General features: G+C 35.2%; 4 protein-coding genes across 5 annotated transcripts in view; 1 reads left to right on the top strand and 3 right to left on the bottom strand.

The window, feature by feature from the left end:
* Positions 1-14470, bottom strand: part of LOC109186380 (putative nuclease HARBI1) — a 27543-nt gene extending 13073 nt beyond the window's left edge. The window contains exons 1-2 of the mRNA XM_019336333.1: positions 14460-14470; positions 11710-11724 (exon numbers count right to left, since the gene is read on the bottom strand). The gene's annotated coding sequence lies outside the window, so the exon portion shown is untranslated. The remainder of the gene's footprint in view (positions 1-11709; positions 11725-14459) is intronic.
* Positions 1825-3872, bottom strand: LOC109186381 (glycylpeptide N-tetradecanoyltransferase 1-like). The gene is made up of 2 exons (XM_019336334.1): positions 3772-3872; positions 1825-3546 (listed from the first exon to the last, which is right to left on the bottom strand). Exon 2 carries the CDS (start codon positions 3491-3493, stop codon positions 2189-2191), a length of 1305 nt encoding a protein of 434 aa, XP_019191879.1. The 5' UTR covers positions 3494-3546; positions 3772-3872; the 3' UTR covers positions 1825-2188.
* Positions 7750-10484, top strand: LOC109186383 (eukaryotic initiation factor 4A-2-like). Its single transcript, XM_019336335.1, has 5 exons — positions 7750-7921; positions 8489-8558; positions 8638-8744; positions 8964-9394; positions 9576-10484. Exons 2-5 carry the CDS (start codon positions 8491-8493, stop codon positions 10209-10211), a joined length of 1242 nt encoding a protein of 413 aa, XP_019191880.1. The 5' UTR covers positions 7750-7921; positions 8489-8490; the 3' UTR covers positions 10212-10484.
* LOC109186379 (casein kinase 1-like protein 1) lies at positions 11311-16518 on the bottom strand. Of its 2 annotated transcripts, none has more exons than XM_019336331.1 (14): positions 16242-16518; positions 16083-16123; positions 15150-15219; positions 14908-15056; positions 14729-14824; positions 14558-14628; positions 13607-13668; positions 13445-13508; positions 13281-13365; positions 13069-13195; positions 12869-12951; positions 12720-12786; positions 12428-12555; positions 11311-12102 (listed from the first exon to the last, which is right to left on the bottom strand). In XM_019336331.1, the coding sequence occupies exons 1-14, from the start codon at positions 16315-16317 to the stop codon at positions 11794-11796; spliced, it is 1428 nt and encodes a 475-aa protein (XP_019191876.1). In that variant the 5' UTR covers positions 16318-16518; the 3' UTR covers positions 11311-11793. The 2 variants fall into 2 exon arrangements, with proteins under 2 accessions (XP_019191876.1, XP_019191877.1); XM_019336332.1 differs by having other exon boundaries at positions 12720-12781; positions 12870-12951; positions 16242-16517.

Below are 16518 nucleotides of genomic sequence, written 5' to 3'. Positions count from 1 at the left end.
AACCTTAGATTTAGGTTCGTGGACTCGTTCTTGAATCGAAGGAAACTAGATCCGACTCTAGTTGATTGAAGATTGCAACATCGAGGTACTTGAAGCTACATGGGATTCTTCCAAGTCTTTGAGGATTCGAGACAAAGGGTTTCTCGTGAGGTTTAAGGTATTTTGATCCATCTCTATCTTTGCATTGAGAGTAATCTTGGGACAATACTCTATTTTATTTGAGCCTTAGACTAGGTTCATATCAAAAATTCACTCTTATTCGAAGGAAGGTCTTACTAGAACTTTTTAATACGGTGCATGAGTAGGAAAATATTACTCATTATTTGAAAAGATTTAGATTTAATAACATTTTGAATAAACACTTATCATTAGTATTAATATAATCAATTAAGTTTATTATAATTAATGTCAAGTATTAATAAATATATTTATTGTTAAGATGCATATTTTTTAGAATAAAACAACCTAAATATGTTTTATAATTAAACGTGTCTTAAAAAAACAACAAAGAGAATAAAAAGTTTCATTACAACGTTAAGAGGCATATATGCTTTAGTTTTATTTATTTATGTTGTTTTGTTCAACTAAATGACCTACAAAACACATATTATTTACACAAGAATCATTTGAAATTCTCAACACCAGCCAATGCCTGCCCATAATTGATTATTGCAATGTATGCTATAAATGTATGGATTTTTTTTTATGGTTTTGTAACCATTTAAAATAAATTTTCTGATTTGATATATTCCTACTTTTAACTTAATAAAAGCATTAAAAAAAAAAACAACAAATAAAAACAAAAAAAGGTTGGGTCATGTGGAAGGGGCTTGAATGAAATTCGGCTGAATTAGTCTCATCCGGAGATGTGGATATTAGTGTAGTATGTTGATATGTGTTTAATATTCGATGGTGGGTGTGCTACTAATAGAAAATTATGAAAGTATATTGTACTCATCCCATGAATGATGCTTAATGACGAGAATATAAGCACAATTAGACATTTGAGCTATTCATCATGGTCTCATACTTTGTTGGAGTTAAGACTTTCATTATATAATTCTTGAGAATGACTCTTTGTTGGCTATTAAGAAGGTGAAGATTGAAGAACACATGTAATGGGAGAAATCCTCATTATCTTTTATTTGAAGCTATTAGAGAAATTATGAGACAGAACTAAGTTTGTTCGGTCAAACATATTCTTAGAGAAACTAATTGTGATTATGATCACTTTCGTTATGGTCGAAACATTTTCGAGAACCCTCTAGAGGGCTTAAGCCTAATTCTCTATGCTGAAATTATGAGTGACTTTTTTTTTTTTTTTTTTTTTAAGTGTGAGTCCCAAAAATTAATTGTCACATTAGTGTATGATTATTATTTTTTGCCATATTTAACAAAAATAATACTTGCAAATCAAATGTGGGAGTAAGCTAACAGTCACAAGATCAAAAGTGAAAATAATTATTATGTTTAAAGAGACATATATAAGCAAATATACGTTCATCCCACAAGAATGTTTGGCTAGATGCATCATTTGTTTAGTGTATCCAATGGGAAAAAGGCAACATCTTAGGGTGCATAAAAAAAATAAAAATAAAAAATAAAAAAAAAAAAAAAACAGAACATGGTAAAGGATGATCAAGGATGCAGGGACAACTTAGGTTGGTTTACCTTTTTGTAGTTCTTTGCGATTTTGCCGACTAGGACTATAAGGTGATAGTTTACTCACAGGTAGTGGCCGCAAGTTTCCCTCAACACTCAAATAAAAAAGATGCAAGAAAATTGGAAACCACTTAAACAGCATTGCATGGTTCAATCAGAACAAATCAAAGATAGCATGCCAGCATTTGGTATAAAGCTCTAAAAGCAGCAAGATTTCAGTGTTGCAGATATGCAGTGCTAAAAAAAACAGGCTATCCAACATCACAGTATTTAAAACTTAAAAGGATAACAAAATGCGATGATTACATAATACTCTAGGGCACCTAGACTGAGCTCTGTATTCTGGAAAGTATTTCGGCTCAGCATTTGACGAAAATGTAAAGTCATGCTGACTGCAAAATCTCCCGATAGGCGAAGACTAAGCACAGGTAGAATTGAAGTTGAAGGATTGCAGCCCAACAAACAACGTTAGGGTGAAAGGATCGGTTTCTCAAAAAATGGAGTCTTGATAGAAATCATGTATCGCCTATAGAAGCACGAGACCAAGTTCAGAAGGTTTAAGTGCCTGTCTAAACCGATAGTTGTAGAGATAATAGAACAACTGCCCATCACCCGGTCCAAATTTCAGTTCCTTCAGAAAAGCCTCATTCTCCATGACATCCAAAGCATTAAACACATCATAATCATTTAGCTTTGCTATGATAAGCGCATCATTAATCAGTTGCAGCAATGGAGTCTTGGTCGAGACATAATAGAAGGTATAAGCTGCTCTCAAAGTCGAGTAATTTGGGTTGTGGAGAATGGATGAAGGAAGGGTGTAGAAGCTGAAAAAATCAGTGACCTCATGTGTCTCTGGGCTCTCGACCAAATAACAATCAACCACATTGGCCCGAGGAAGCAACCAGTGCTCCACCTCCTCCTCATCAAAATCTGGAGCCACATCATATCGGCTCAAGTAGTTCCTAAGAAGCAGTGTAATGGCAGGGACATCATGACGCTCCATTTTTCTCAGACCAGAGCTCGCTGTCGAGGTTGGCAACTTGTAGAGTTTAATCGCCCTGCTCATCGTCATCCTATCACCCAACCTGGAAAATCCAACATCAATAAGCTTCTTTGGATTCAAAGTTCTATGCCAATACTGACAAGTGGACATCGGTGTTGGAAGAAGCACTCCGGCAGTATAAGCAGCATGCCATATATTCTCCAAGTGAATTCTCCTAGTCACTTCTTTAATCATCACAGGAGCAAGTCTCTTCGATCTAAGTTTTTTGTGGACGCACAAAAAGTTAACTTCAGCCATCTTAAAAACCTGATCACGAACCCTCATTTTCACAGGAATGCCACTGATAAAAGCAACCAACTTCCCAGATCCCTTCACTCGAACTCCAATATGCCAATTACTAAAAAAACCAGGAGAGCACAAAGCCCATCGAAGAAACTCCTTTGAGTAATTAAACCTGAACATGTGATCATCATCCTCGACATAGTTATTAGTCAGTAAAGTATAGACCTCAGCACAGACCTCATCAGAGTTCATATCACACACTGTCCACTCATACGAACTTGGAAGATTATACGGCTCTTGTTTGACCTCAGAGATCGGTGTAGGCTCCTCAATAGAACCCTCAGGTACACTGGCATTCCCTACATCCTTAAATTGCCCCACTGGTTGGGTTTCCCAAAATTTGTGCTGCTGCCCCATGGGGTTCGAGTTCTGGAACTGCTGAACTAGATTTTCAAGAGTGTTTCTATAGTCAGAAACTGGGTTTTCATTAGAATCCCCATTTGAGTTTCCCTTATTGGATCCAGAACCAGTTCCCTTATCAGCCATTCCAAGCTAGCCAAGAAAATTCTGAACTTCTTCTCAATCTCTAAGCTATAAACCTGAATTAATTTTTCCCCTATTAACTGTCCGCTAGAGAAAATTAGAGGAACAAGTAAAGATCTAAATTCAAGCTACTTAACATTCATGATCAATAAATGACGTCGAATCTTGATTTTGGAAAATGAAATTAAGCACAAAACGAATTGTAATCCTTCATATTACAAGAAATGACATAGATTAAGAGCAAGATTTAACTAAAAACGTCGGGATATAATCATACTTACATTTGCATTCTGAAGCTCTGAACTGTGAGTGAGGCGTGAAGTGTACGCCGGACATTAGGGTTTTAGTTGACGGGAGAGTGGCGACTTTGGTATTTTGCTATTTGCAGTTATTTCCCTCTATTTTTATCATTCTTTAAATTGCCTCCTATGTTTCAATTATTGTTAGTGAACCCATTCAAGTTTTTTTTTTTTTTTTTTTTTTTTTAGACAAAAAAAATTGAAGAATAAGGAATAAAGCTAAAATATGTCATCGAATTACACATGAAACTATAATTATACTATTTTATCTAAAATTTTAAATAATTTAAAATGAATAAACAATCCAAAATTATACATTAATCAAAATTGACTTATTCTTCAGGTTCTTGTTGATTTAGTCGGATGATCAAGTATGTTAAAAAATATTACATAATTACGAGACTAAATTGTTAGTTTTTAAAGTCAAATACTGAAATTAACAATGTCATTATAGTCATAGGACTAAAAGTGTATTTTTTCTTATTTAAATTAATTTTTTAATGGGTAACTTTCTCATCATTCAAGACAGTAAAAACATGTCAATTTTGATTTAATTCCATAATTTTGGATTGTTTACAGACTCAATCGTAACTCTTAAATTGGATACATCAGTTGTAGTTTTGCGTACAATTGAATAACTTATTTGAGTCTTATTCCTTCAAAAAATAACTAATGTGTTTTAAGAGAATATCAATTTTGTCAAATCTTTTAATTTTATGTTTTTTATATTTGATGAAAAAATTAAAATAAAAATCACTCCCTCCATGTAATTTGATTGATAAATAGTAAATATTATAGGTAAATTTTTTCACTTGAAGTTATTGATTGGGCATCTTACCAATTTGCCTTTTGCTTGGTAACCATGACATATTTACGGGTTGTTTGGTTGGATGTAATTTAGTTGTAATTGAATTGTAATTCAATGAAGATTTCAATTACCGTGTTTGGTTGGAAGGAATTGCAATTCCATGGAATTGTAATTCTCTCATTTTGTTGAATTGCAATTCAATGCTTTTGGGAAAGGAACAAGAGTAAGAAACGACAAAAATACCCTTATTGATTTTATTATGATTAGGGTTAATTCCACCAGAGGTCCCTTGTTTTTTGTGGCAATTCTAAATTTAATTCAGACTATCGTTTTTGCCATTTAACATCCCAGACTATTGTTTTTAGACACTTTTAGTCCTTTTTATGATTTTTCATATGAAAAAATTTCAATTTTGGTCACACGACTATAGGGGCCTTGTTAATTTTAGCACCTAACTTTCTAAAGTATCAATTTAGTACCTTGAGTATGTAATTTTTCTCAATTTTGGTCACTCCGGCCAATTTACCGGTCAAATTTGATCGGAAAAATTAAATCAAACTTTTAGGCACAAATCTGAGGGACAAAATAGTCTTTTCCTGATCTGCTCCTAATTTTCTCCAGTTCTGAAACGACCGGCAATGAAAAAAAGAAGATTTAGCGGGCGAGAACGAAGAAAGTTGCTGAGAGATGGATGCCGTATTATAAATCTCCAAGGAAACAGGTGGGTACAAGTAGCAGAAACGAGGTTTCATGGATTGCCGGAACAACTGGAGTAACTTCTGACGGCGGCGGCGATGCGCTTTATTACGGCGGAGTCTCTATCAATGGAGTTTTGGTTTCTCCCGGCTCCGTCGTGCGACATCAAAACAGAAATCGCACCGAAGAAAAAGAAGACCCAGAAACAAAATATTTCTGCAAAAACCTATACTGCCCGGATAAAGGCGGGTTTTTCAGTTTAAAATTAGGAGCATATCAGGAAATTAGGAGCAGATCAGGAGAACTTGAGAAAATTGCCGGTCGTTTAAGAGCTGGAGAAAATTAGGAGCAGATTAGAAAAAGACTATTTTGCCCCTCAGATTTGTGCCTAAAAGTTGGATTTAATTTTTCCGGTAAAATTTGACTGGTAAATTGGCCGGAGTGACCAAAATTGAGAAAAATTACATACTCAAGGTACTAAATTGATACTTTAGAAAGTTAGGTGTTGAAATTAACAAGGCCCCTATAGTCGTGTGACCAAAATTGAAATTTTATCCTTTTCATATTTTTAGTAAGGGCATTTTTGTCTCTTCATATTTTTCTTTTGTTATTTTTTCGATTTCAACCGGTTTAATTGGTTTAGGACTTTACTAAAAATCGTTGAAAAGTATGGTTACTAAAATTCAGAGGTTACCTAAAATTCTAAATCAATTAAACATGTTGAAATCGGAAAAATAACAAAAGAAAAATATGAAGAGACAAAAATGTCATTACTAAAAATAAGAAAAATCATGAAAAGGACTAAAAGTGTCTAAACAACGATGATCTGGGGTGTTAAATGACAAAAACGATAGTCTATGACTAAATTTGAAATTGCTACAAAAGACAAGGGATCTCCGATGAAATTAACTCTTATTATTATTATTATTATTATTATTATTATTATTATTATTATTATTATTACACAAAGACATTTTAGTATTTATACCACTTTTTCATTCTCATCCTCAATAATTATATGCTTCCCTACCAAACATGTTAACACTATATCAGGTTTTGAAATCGGTAATGTTTTTATTTTAGATTGGCTATTTATTGGCAAAATAATACGGAGTAATTTGTAACAATTATTAAGGAGCACGAAAGACTTGTCTTCTGCAACCAGCTTGGTTGGCATAAATTGTTTTATGCACTCTCATTCCTTAAGAGCATCCACATCAGTTGGGGAGAATTTGAGGATAATGTAAGAGTGATTAGGAAAGAGAAAGTAGGAGGGGAGAGAAAAAAAAAAGAAAAAATAAAGAGAAAACTGAAATTAAAAAAAAATAATAATAAAACAAAAAGCTGAAGCGTCAGGCGCGCTGAAAACAGCGCGCTTGACGCGTACACGGGCGCGTGCATTGCACGCGCCTGTGTTGCTTAATTCTTTTTACTTTTTCTTTCTTCTGACATTATTTTTGCATTTGCAGGACAAATCTTTTCTCAAATAACCCCACTCCACATCTCTTAATATCTCCATCCAAGTTTATTCATCAGACATTAACCCCTTTTTAACCTTTGGTGTGGATGCTCTAAGAGAGGTTGGGAGTTTAAACGAAAAATAAATATAGTAAAAAAAAATTTAGACGGCGTCATTTTAAAGTAAAACGATGTTGTTTTGAACTCGAGTCTACATTATAATTTGTCATGAGTATGATGGGATTAAGAAATCTTGGAGATTAAGAAAGTATAAGAATTTGAATTCTTCCACTATGATTATGATTCCTTGTCTTACATGTGAATTAAGAATATTAAACATCAACCATGACAAGGATTGAAATCTTGAACTCTATATAAAGGGCCGGGATTCAACTATTCTCTCAAACTGTACAAGAAATCAAGAATTTGGCACATCACTTTTTTATTTGAGCAACCAATCTGTTCTTCATTATATTTTGGAGGTAAGTTTATTTGCTAGGCATAATTTATTTATTTTTCATGAGCATGAAGACCTTATGGTTAAACATTCTCACCAATAACTTTTAGTGGGGTTTTTTAAAAAATAAGATGATGCATTCAAAGTTGATTGTTATCAAATGCACAGATTTGTTTTGTTTTTTTGTTTTTTTATTTTTTTCTTTTTATTGTCTTTACTGAGGCTCGAACCCACAACCTCCTCTATAAGAATTCAATCTTGGTGCCATTATAGAATCCACAGACCACAATCTCTTATATAGGAATTCAACCTTAGTACTATTAGACCACAAAATTTTGGCAGAGCATAGAATCTTTGTGCTTCAATAAACTGAAAAAATATAAATAGACATATATTATAGGGTAACAGAAACAATATTATTATTAAAAATAATAATAATAAAAATAAAATTTAAATTTAGAAGCAGCGGTAGTAGTATGGGCGAGCACACAGGGTAGTCGAGCCCAGGGGGGTAAAATAGAGAAAGCAGGAAGGAGGGAGACGATTTCCCTGCGTGGAACCCTTACCGTAGTTTTCTCTCGCGCCTCACTCTCTTCTTCCTCAACTCCAAGGCTTAGATCCGAGGAGTTTGGGAAAACCCTAATTTCTCTCTCGCCACACTTCTTTCGCTCTTTCACTTTCTCTCTCATCACTCCATTTCACTTCGTCTTCAGGTACCCAATTTTTTCCCCCCCTTTCTGAATCAGCTTCTGTTTTGCTAATTTATCTTTTCCGGATGTCTTTCTTTTTCGGTTTTTCTTCCTTTTTAGTGATTTTAACATGTTATTTGATGCATATCTTCTTTGTTTTTTCGCGCTTAGAATGGAAAATTTTAATATATTTGGAGATTATATTAAACAATCAAGCTTTTTGTTAATTAGTTAAGATGATGGTGGTTTGCGGAACTCGGTTAGGTAAAATATTAATTCTTGAATGATATTGTTAAGCTTATGGTTGATGAGGTTTTAGATATTCATTTTACTTGGAAGTTTACAGTTACAATCATTATCTGCAAGCATAAAAAAAATAAACCAGAGGTGTAAATGTTACATAGCAGTGTTTAGCTGGTAGGTATTTCTTGTTTGTTTGCCCATGAACATTCCTATTAATATGTATTTTGTATTTTGCTATAGTGCTTTGTTTATACATAAAATAGTTATTCTGTTTAGGTGCTTGTGGTGTTTTTTTTTTTTTTTTTTTTTCTTTCTATCCTGATAGTGTTTTCAATGTTTTTTTTTCAGTTATGGCAGGTGCAGCACCAGAGGGATCCCAGTTTGATGCTCGTCAGTATGATGCCAAAATGCAGGAGTTGTAAGAACTATTCTCAGTTGTTACCTTTTACTAGATGGTTCTTTCTCCAATTTGTTATTCATTGGTTATGTGTCTGTAGGCTGACCGTTGAAGGGCAAGAGTTCTTCACCTCTTATGATGAAGTTCATGACAGTTTTGATGCCATGGGTTTAAAGGAGAACCTTCTCAGGGGAATTTATGCATATGGTAGATATATTTTCAGCCTGTTCTTTAACTCTCCATTGCTAATTATGAATATATTATATTACTAGTATTTACACTGAATTTTGCATTCCTGAATATGGTTTGTTAGATAGTGTTTTTAGTGAAGTTTATATATCACATACATGGTGAATGTTTTCTCTGTGTTCCAACCCTAAATGATTGCATGATATAGTGCTACTAACTTGTATTCTTAAAATATAGGTTTTGAAAAGCCCTCAGCAATTCAGCAAAGAGGTATTGTTCCATTCTGCAATGGTCTCGATGTAATTCAGCAGGCTCAATCTGGAACTGGGAAGACTGCTACTTTCTGCTCGGGTGTTCTTCAACAGCTCGACTATGACAAAGTGGAATGTCAAGCTCTGGTCTTGGCACCGACTCGTGAACTTGCACAGCAGATTGAGAAGGTTATGCGGGCACTGGGAGACTATCTTGGTGTCAAGGTACATGCTTGTGTTGGAGGAACCAGTGTCCGTGAGGACCAACGCATTCTTTCCAGTGGAGTTCATGTAGTTGTCGGAACTCCTGGGCGTGTCTTTGACATGTTGCGTAGGCAGTCCCTTCGTCCTGATTACATTAAGATGTTTGTATTGGATGAGGCTGATGAAATGCTGTCAAGAGGATTCAAGGATCAGGTCTATCTTCTTCTCTTGTCTTTTTTGATTGATGGTTCTCTATCTAGTGGTTGAATTATCTATGTATGATGGTACTCATCTTTATATTTCACTTGTGCATATGATGGTGCTCATCTCAAACGGTCACTTGGCATAAATTTATATTTGCCATTGTTCTAACTACAATATTGTTTTTACGCAGATTTATGATATTTTCCAGCTTCTGCCTCCAAAAATTCAGGTTGGTGTCTTCTCAGCTACAATGCCTCCTGAGGCACTTGAGATAACAAGGAAATTCATGAACAAACCTGTGAGAATTCTTGTGAAGCGTGATGAGCTGACACTAGAGGGTATTAAGCAATTCCATGTCAATGTCGACAAAGAAGAGTGGAAGCTTGAGACACTTTGTGATTTGTACGAAACCCTTGCCATTACACAGAGTGTGATTTTTGTGAATACCCGTCGTAAGGTTGACTGGTTAACTGACAAGATGAGAAGCCGAGACCATACAGTGTCAGCCACCCATGGTGACATGGACCAGAACACAAGGGACATTATTATGCGTGAATTCCGTTCTGGGTCCTCCCGTGTTCTCATCACTACTGATCTGTTGGCAAGAGGAATTGATGTTCAACAAGTATCCCTCGTCATTAACTATGATCTCCCTACTCAACCCGAGAACTACCTGCATCGTATTGGTCGTAGTGGAAGGTTCGGGAGGAAAGGTGTGGCAATCAACTTTGTAACAAAGGACGATGAGAGGATGCTTTTTGACATCCAGAAGTTCTACAACGTGATGATCGAGGAGCTGCCAGCAAATGTTGCTGATCTCCTGTAACAAAGTTTTGTCACTACAAGCTCAAAAACCAGTCTCTTCCTGCTTTCGACTTTTCTTCTTTTCTGCAGTTCCCTTAGTTTAGCAACTCTTATTGTCTAAATTTATGAAGCAATGTAATCCATCTCTGTATCTTATAAGTGGGGATCAATTTAGAAGATTTTGCATTTGAGGTTTGTAACTGAAAGGTTACCTTATTAACCTAAGGATTGTTACTTTGGTTATGTTTTGTCTTTTATTGCTTGAATGATGGAAGCAGTGATTACTGGGAGCTAATATTTCAATTTTGTGATATTCTCAATTGTCCAATATATGGTTGCAATACTTAAAACCAGATTTACTGAAAATCCTACAGAATCTTCATTAATAAAGGCAATGAATTTACGTATGAAAATGGAATATATTTAATTATTATTTAATATACAAGTCAATAGAAATCCTTTTAGCTTAACTATAAAGCTTACGTGATGAAAGGACAATTTATATCGTGGTCTACAATGCACTGTGGATCTTGGTCCAATACACATAATTTGACTTTATAATGTACAGAATTCATGTTCATAATACACACACATAAACACAATATAATGAAGACAAAAACACTTAATATAGTACACCGAATTCATATTCATAATGTATAAAATTCAGGTTCATAATGCACAAAATTCATATTCATTATATCATGTTTATGTGTATGTTTTATTATAAACATAAATTCTATACATTATGAAGTTCAATTTTGTGCATTGAACCAAGGTCCATAGTGCACTGTGCATCCTGATCCACGATATAATAATTGTGATGAAAGACAGCTAGGAAAGGCTCGATAAAAGAAGAGAATTCAATGGATCAAGGCTTGAAGTAGCTCGTATAACTTTGTAAAATCATTTCACATGAGACGTATAATACTTAACTTTCATTGAAAAATATGACGTATAATACTTTACTTTCTTTGAAAAATATAACATATCTCACGCAAAACAATTTCACGCAAAGCCAATTTTTAGTCTTTTGGGTTGGTGATGCTGTAGCATTCAATATGATATGAATTATATACAACCCTACCAATTTGACGATATGGGAGGAAAAAACACAAAATAGATAGATAGCAAATAGGAATGCATTATACTCTACAACACAGATCAACAGAGAAAATACTTGCACCAACCTTGTACACAAGTCTAGGGCACAATGTTGAAGGTTTCGGTTTTCAACCAATAGACCACCAAATAGCACTACTAAAGCATCCTATTTGACATTCAACTCGAAATTTAGGTGTTTTAGGAGGAAAAAGAATACTGTTGGGGCGAATAGCATTACAAAGGCAAATTTACAGTGATGACCATTTAAATGGAATCATCAAAGGGTATGCGAAGTATAAATAAAACATACCACAACAAGCAGCCTCAACGGGCAGATTTTCCTTCCTGCGTTACCACAATCTGGATCTGTTTATTGGTTTTATATCTTTCACAGAGCACAAATAACGACCCATTGTTACTTCAAAGAAAATCAACTTTCGGGGGGCTTCAATTCTACCCAATGTCCGTCACACAATTTACAAGAATGTGAATGTGGCCAGCATTCAATAGTGGGCCTTCTCCTCGTCATCGATGCGCAGAGTTTCTATTCCTTTCAGTGTAGATTCATAGTTCTTTGTGCTAGAAATGTTCCTACCGGATGAAGCATGCTTGGTGGTGGGGTCAGATGAGCCACCAAGCGGATAACTTCTTTGTCCACTGGAGATTTTTGGTCCAGTCCCTACACTTGCCTCAGGAGTGCGAGAATGCATAGGGTCAGAATCAATACCCATAGTCAGTGATTCACGATTGCCGGAGACAGCACCTCGCCTCAACGATCCACTTGTTCTTCCCATAGCGGTGGGGGTCGACAACTGCAAGGTTCATTGATTTTATTACCCTTCAAGAAATTATCAGAATTGTTCTACGAGAAAGGAAACATGTTTCGTGTAGAACTTGTAAGGTATAAACACCAGAGACAAGTCATCCTGCTGGAGGTAGGAGAGACAAATTCCAAGACCTATCACTACTTACATAGGCCATTGAACTAGGTTTTTAACATTTACTTGCATCAGAGACAAAGGCAATAGCAAGATAAGGCTTCATTTTCAACCCTAGAAAGTTCCTTGCCCTCGGAAAACACATCATCTTGCCTATCAACCGCTCTTTAGTTAAACAAAAGTAATTTGGATAACTTACCATAGCATCTTTGCTTGTTGATTCATTACCGATAGGGCTCTTCTGCTTAGATAAGCTTCCTACATTCATAAGTGGTCCAGAACCTCTCCTTCGAGCAGGATCTGCTGATTGCCTCCCTTCTTCTTCACCTGCAAGAATAATAACATAAATCATTTGAATTTGGAATTTAAGCAGATATATATCAACAATGTAGAAAGAGTATTTCACTGTTAAAACCCAGAAGTAGAGACAGGGTCGATTATGATTTTCATATATAAAGGTAAACATAGAGAAGGCATATGGCATAAATTACCAGACTGTCCCACATTGACAATTGCAGGGGGCATCCCCGAGCTGGTTCCAGCACCAGCACCAGTACCCTAACATAAGCAATGGTCAATAACCGTGGAAAATGAGTCCAGTAAATTTAAAATACACAACGGACACAAGTATGCCACTTACAAGGGGACGTGAAGGAGTAGCTGAAATTTGTGACTGCTGATACTTCAAAATAGTCCAATCAAAAACATAGTCAAACTGAAAGCCTGTCAAGAAAAAACAACACAGTAAGATGCCGCTTCCATTCACTTGCCTTTTCTCTTACAAATTACGGAGTACTATTTTGTGAAGCTTAGACACTATTCTTTAACATTCTTATTAACCTTCACGGATGAAGAGGTCACGAAATATTCTCTTCAGATAAGCATAATCCGGTTTGTCCTCAAAGCGGAGTGAACGGCAGTAATGGAAATATGAAGCAAATTCTGTGGGATAACCTCGACATAAGGCCTAGAGAAAAGGACAACAGAGAGTCATGTTTTTTCACAAAACATTGTCAAGGGACAACTAATAATCAAGTTTGCAAATAGATTACCTCAATAGATGTTGACACCTTCTTTTCACTAATTTTCTCATATTTCTGTTTCTTGGTTCCTGCTTTAAGTCCCTGCCAAGGAAGACTGTAATAAATAGATGTCAAAACAGATGATAAGCAAAGCACGGGGAGCCAGTAAAAAATAGTGTGAAAGCAACTATCACCTTCCTCTTAGGAAGTACATTAGTACATATCCAAGAGATTCCAAATCATCCCTCCTGCTTTGTTCTACAATGCATATAAAGTACAGTTTAGTGATGAGAGAAAACAAGAAGAGAATGATATCTACATGCCTACATGTTCCACACAAGCAGAATAATACTTACCAATGCCAAGGTGAGTGTTCATGCTTGCATATCTTGCTGTTCCAGTCAAATTTTTGTTCTCCCTGCAACATCCAAGATAAGACCACTTATGAGATTACAACACAAAACAATCTACATGCAACATAATGAAGCATAAAAAGCATAGTGCATGCCTGCGTTAGTACATTTGTGGGACAGATGAATTGGGTAATTAAGAAGTACAAATAAATAACAAGTCTATGTGAAGAAAGGAAATTAATTAATGAAGTCATGTCCATAACCAATTACCAATTGATTGGATAGTGGATATGTCAAAATATAAGCACACATGAAGTTTGGTTAAAACCAACCAAAAATGGCTAGAAAAGATAGCACTCATAGCACATTGGGTATATTTAGTTATCTCTTCAAATGATATGCACATTTTAAAGGTTAAATCTACAAGAGGCAACTGAAACCTGTACTGGAAGAGGGCTGCACATGTAGAAAAATAGAATTGAATAAGTGAAAAATTAGAACATAATCTGCATCAAGATCCATTTACTTTAATATAGTGGAGCTTAAAAGGAAGGTGATATCTTGCAATTTAGTGAACAAGCTAGGCACTTCTACAATGCTATAATAGGGGAATTAAAGAAAGTAAACTGCCCCTTCCACACCTAAAATCAAGAAAAAATATAAGTGACATCACCCCACTCAATTAAAAAAAAAAAAAAAAGAATCACAAATTGTAGCAACATATGTTGTACAGAAGGCATTGGATAACACAATATGGTAGCATGTCTTATATGGAAGGGACAAACTGGTAATTATCCATTGTGCAAGAAAAGGGACCTTGGATGTAATAAAAATCTATGTAAAGTATACAACTAACATGAAAAGAAACACAATCAGTTAATTGGCAGTAACAATTAATTTTTAATGCAACTGCATTTACATGAACCTAGAAAAAGCAGCTAATTATCAATATACCTGTAAGGAATGTGTTGGTGAGTTGAAGTGTCTCGGTACTTCTTAGCCAGACCAAAGTCAATTATGTAGACCTGCATTGTAGAATAATAGGCCATATAAATATTTATAAACATGTGGATCCAGAGGAAATCCTTGATACAAAAGGTACAAAGACTAGTCAGAAGACCAGACCTGATTTGCACGTCTTCCCAAGCCCATAAGAAAATTGTCAGGCTTGATATCTCGATGCAAAAATGACTTAGAGTGTACAAATTCAACACGATTGATCTGTAGAAAACATCAGAATAAAATGTCAACAAGTTATTAAGGATATAGAACTGTCCAAAATACAGAATGGATTAAAATTTCACCATTTGATCTGCAAGCATCAGAACTGTCTTCAAAGAAAGCTTCCTACTACAAAAGTTAAATAGATCTTCAAGACTAGGTCCAAGCAAGTCCATGACCAGAACATTGTAATCCCCTTCCACCCCAAACCATCTCACGTTGGGTATTCCAGCTACAACATAGAATAATCACAATTAGAACCCCAATTATATCAATCATCAAATACCACAAATGTTGAGAGAAAACAAACAACAAATTCCATTACTTCCTCCTTGTAAAATTCTGTATAACTTCGACTCATACAGTAACTGAGGATGTTTTGTCTTGACATTTTCCTGCAACATAAAAAAATAATAATCAGTTTTGCACTTTGTGGTCACTAAAGGCTCAAACAGTAGTAAAGCATGAAGAAAAAAGTACAGGTCAAGCAATGAAGAACACATCTACATTCCTAGACATGTCCACACACACAGTTGTATAGTGCAAACAGTGCTTTTGACCAAGATTTCAAAAAGTAACCATATAGTGTAAACAGTGCTTTTGACAAAGTCTTCTGTTTTCCAAATGTGACCATTCAGAAGAGAATGTTATTTACATAATACTAGGAGTTACACATAAAGGGTCCTAATTAGGTAATTAGGACAAAAATTCTGCATTTGGGTAAAGATATGTTAGAGAAACAAAAATAAGCCAAAAGATTTACATGAAATTCATGTCAAACATGCACCTTGATAAAGAATCAAACTTTTCCTTTTCCATTAAGGGCCTTAACAGCAAAAGCTTCTCAAATGTGGTAACCCAATGTTTAGTGGTGGGAATTCAAGCCTTTTGAACTAATATCAGTAACAAATTTCCATTTTACTGTTAGTGAGTGTAATTATGCACAAGGTTACACTTCATCTAATTAAGTAATTCTACTCCTCAAAGCCTAGAAGTCGGATTAAAATGCATAACATAACTTTGATATAATAATAAAGCTACAATGGATTCTACTTCCATCTCTGCTGTTCAAGTATCAAAGACCCATAATTCAGATGTAAACTATCTACATACAACACAGTTTCCATATTCAACACAGCTCTGATGCAAAAGACTTCAAAGTCAACCCTTTACAAACGAAGCACACCAACCAAAAGCAATTCATTTGATGCACCATATATTAAAATTTAACTAAATTTCTATTCAAAGAACTACTCACGAGCTTAATTGCCACTTCCTCATTAGTCTGTATATTAGTACCTGCAACAGTCACCCAAATACGAACTCGATTACCAGCTCAGCCAAAAATACAGTATACAGTACAGCAAAACCATAGAAAAAATAAAAAAAAAATAGAACTATTCAGAGCAAAACAAACCGAGATAGATCTCTCCGAACGATCCGCTGCCGATTTTTCGTCCAAGTCGGTACTTGTTACCAACACGGGGCTCCATCAACAGAAGGAGAAAGCACAAAACACAAGCAAGTAAGCTTGTTCTTTGTAGCCAGAGATCTAGGGTTTATTGCTTGTTTGTTGATTCTTCTGGTTTTATCCCAACCAAACTAGGGTTAGGTTGAAGCAGGAGAGAAATGAGAGAGAAAGAGAGTTTTCATGTGGTTTCTCTCTCTATATTTATACATATATCTCGGATATA

Source organism: Ipomoea nil, unplaced genomic scaffold (genome assembly GCF_001879475.1).
Source record: "Ipomoea nil cultivar Tokyo-kokei standard unplaced genomic scaffold, Asagao_1.1 scaffold1407, whole genome shotgun sequence".
NCBI classification, from domain to species: Eukaryota; Viridiplantae; Streptophyta; class Magnoliopsida; order Solanales; family Convolvulaceae; genus Ipomoea; species Ipomoea nil.
This window is presented reverse-complemented; position numbering and strand designations above follow the sequence as displayed.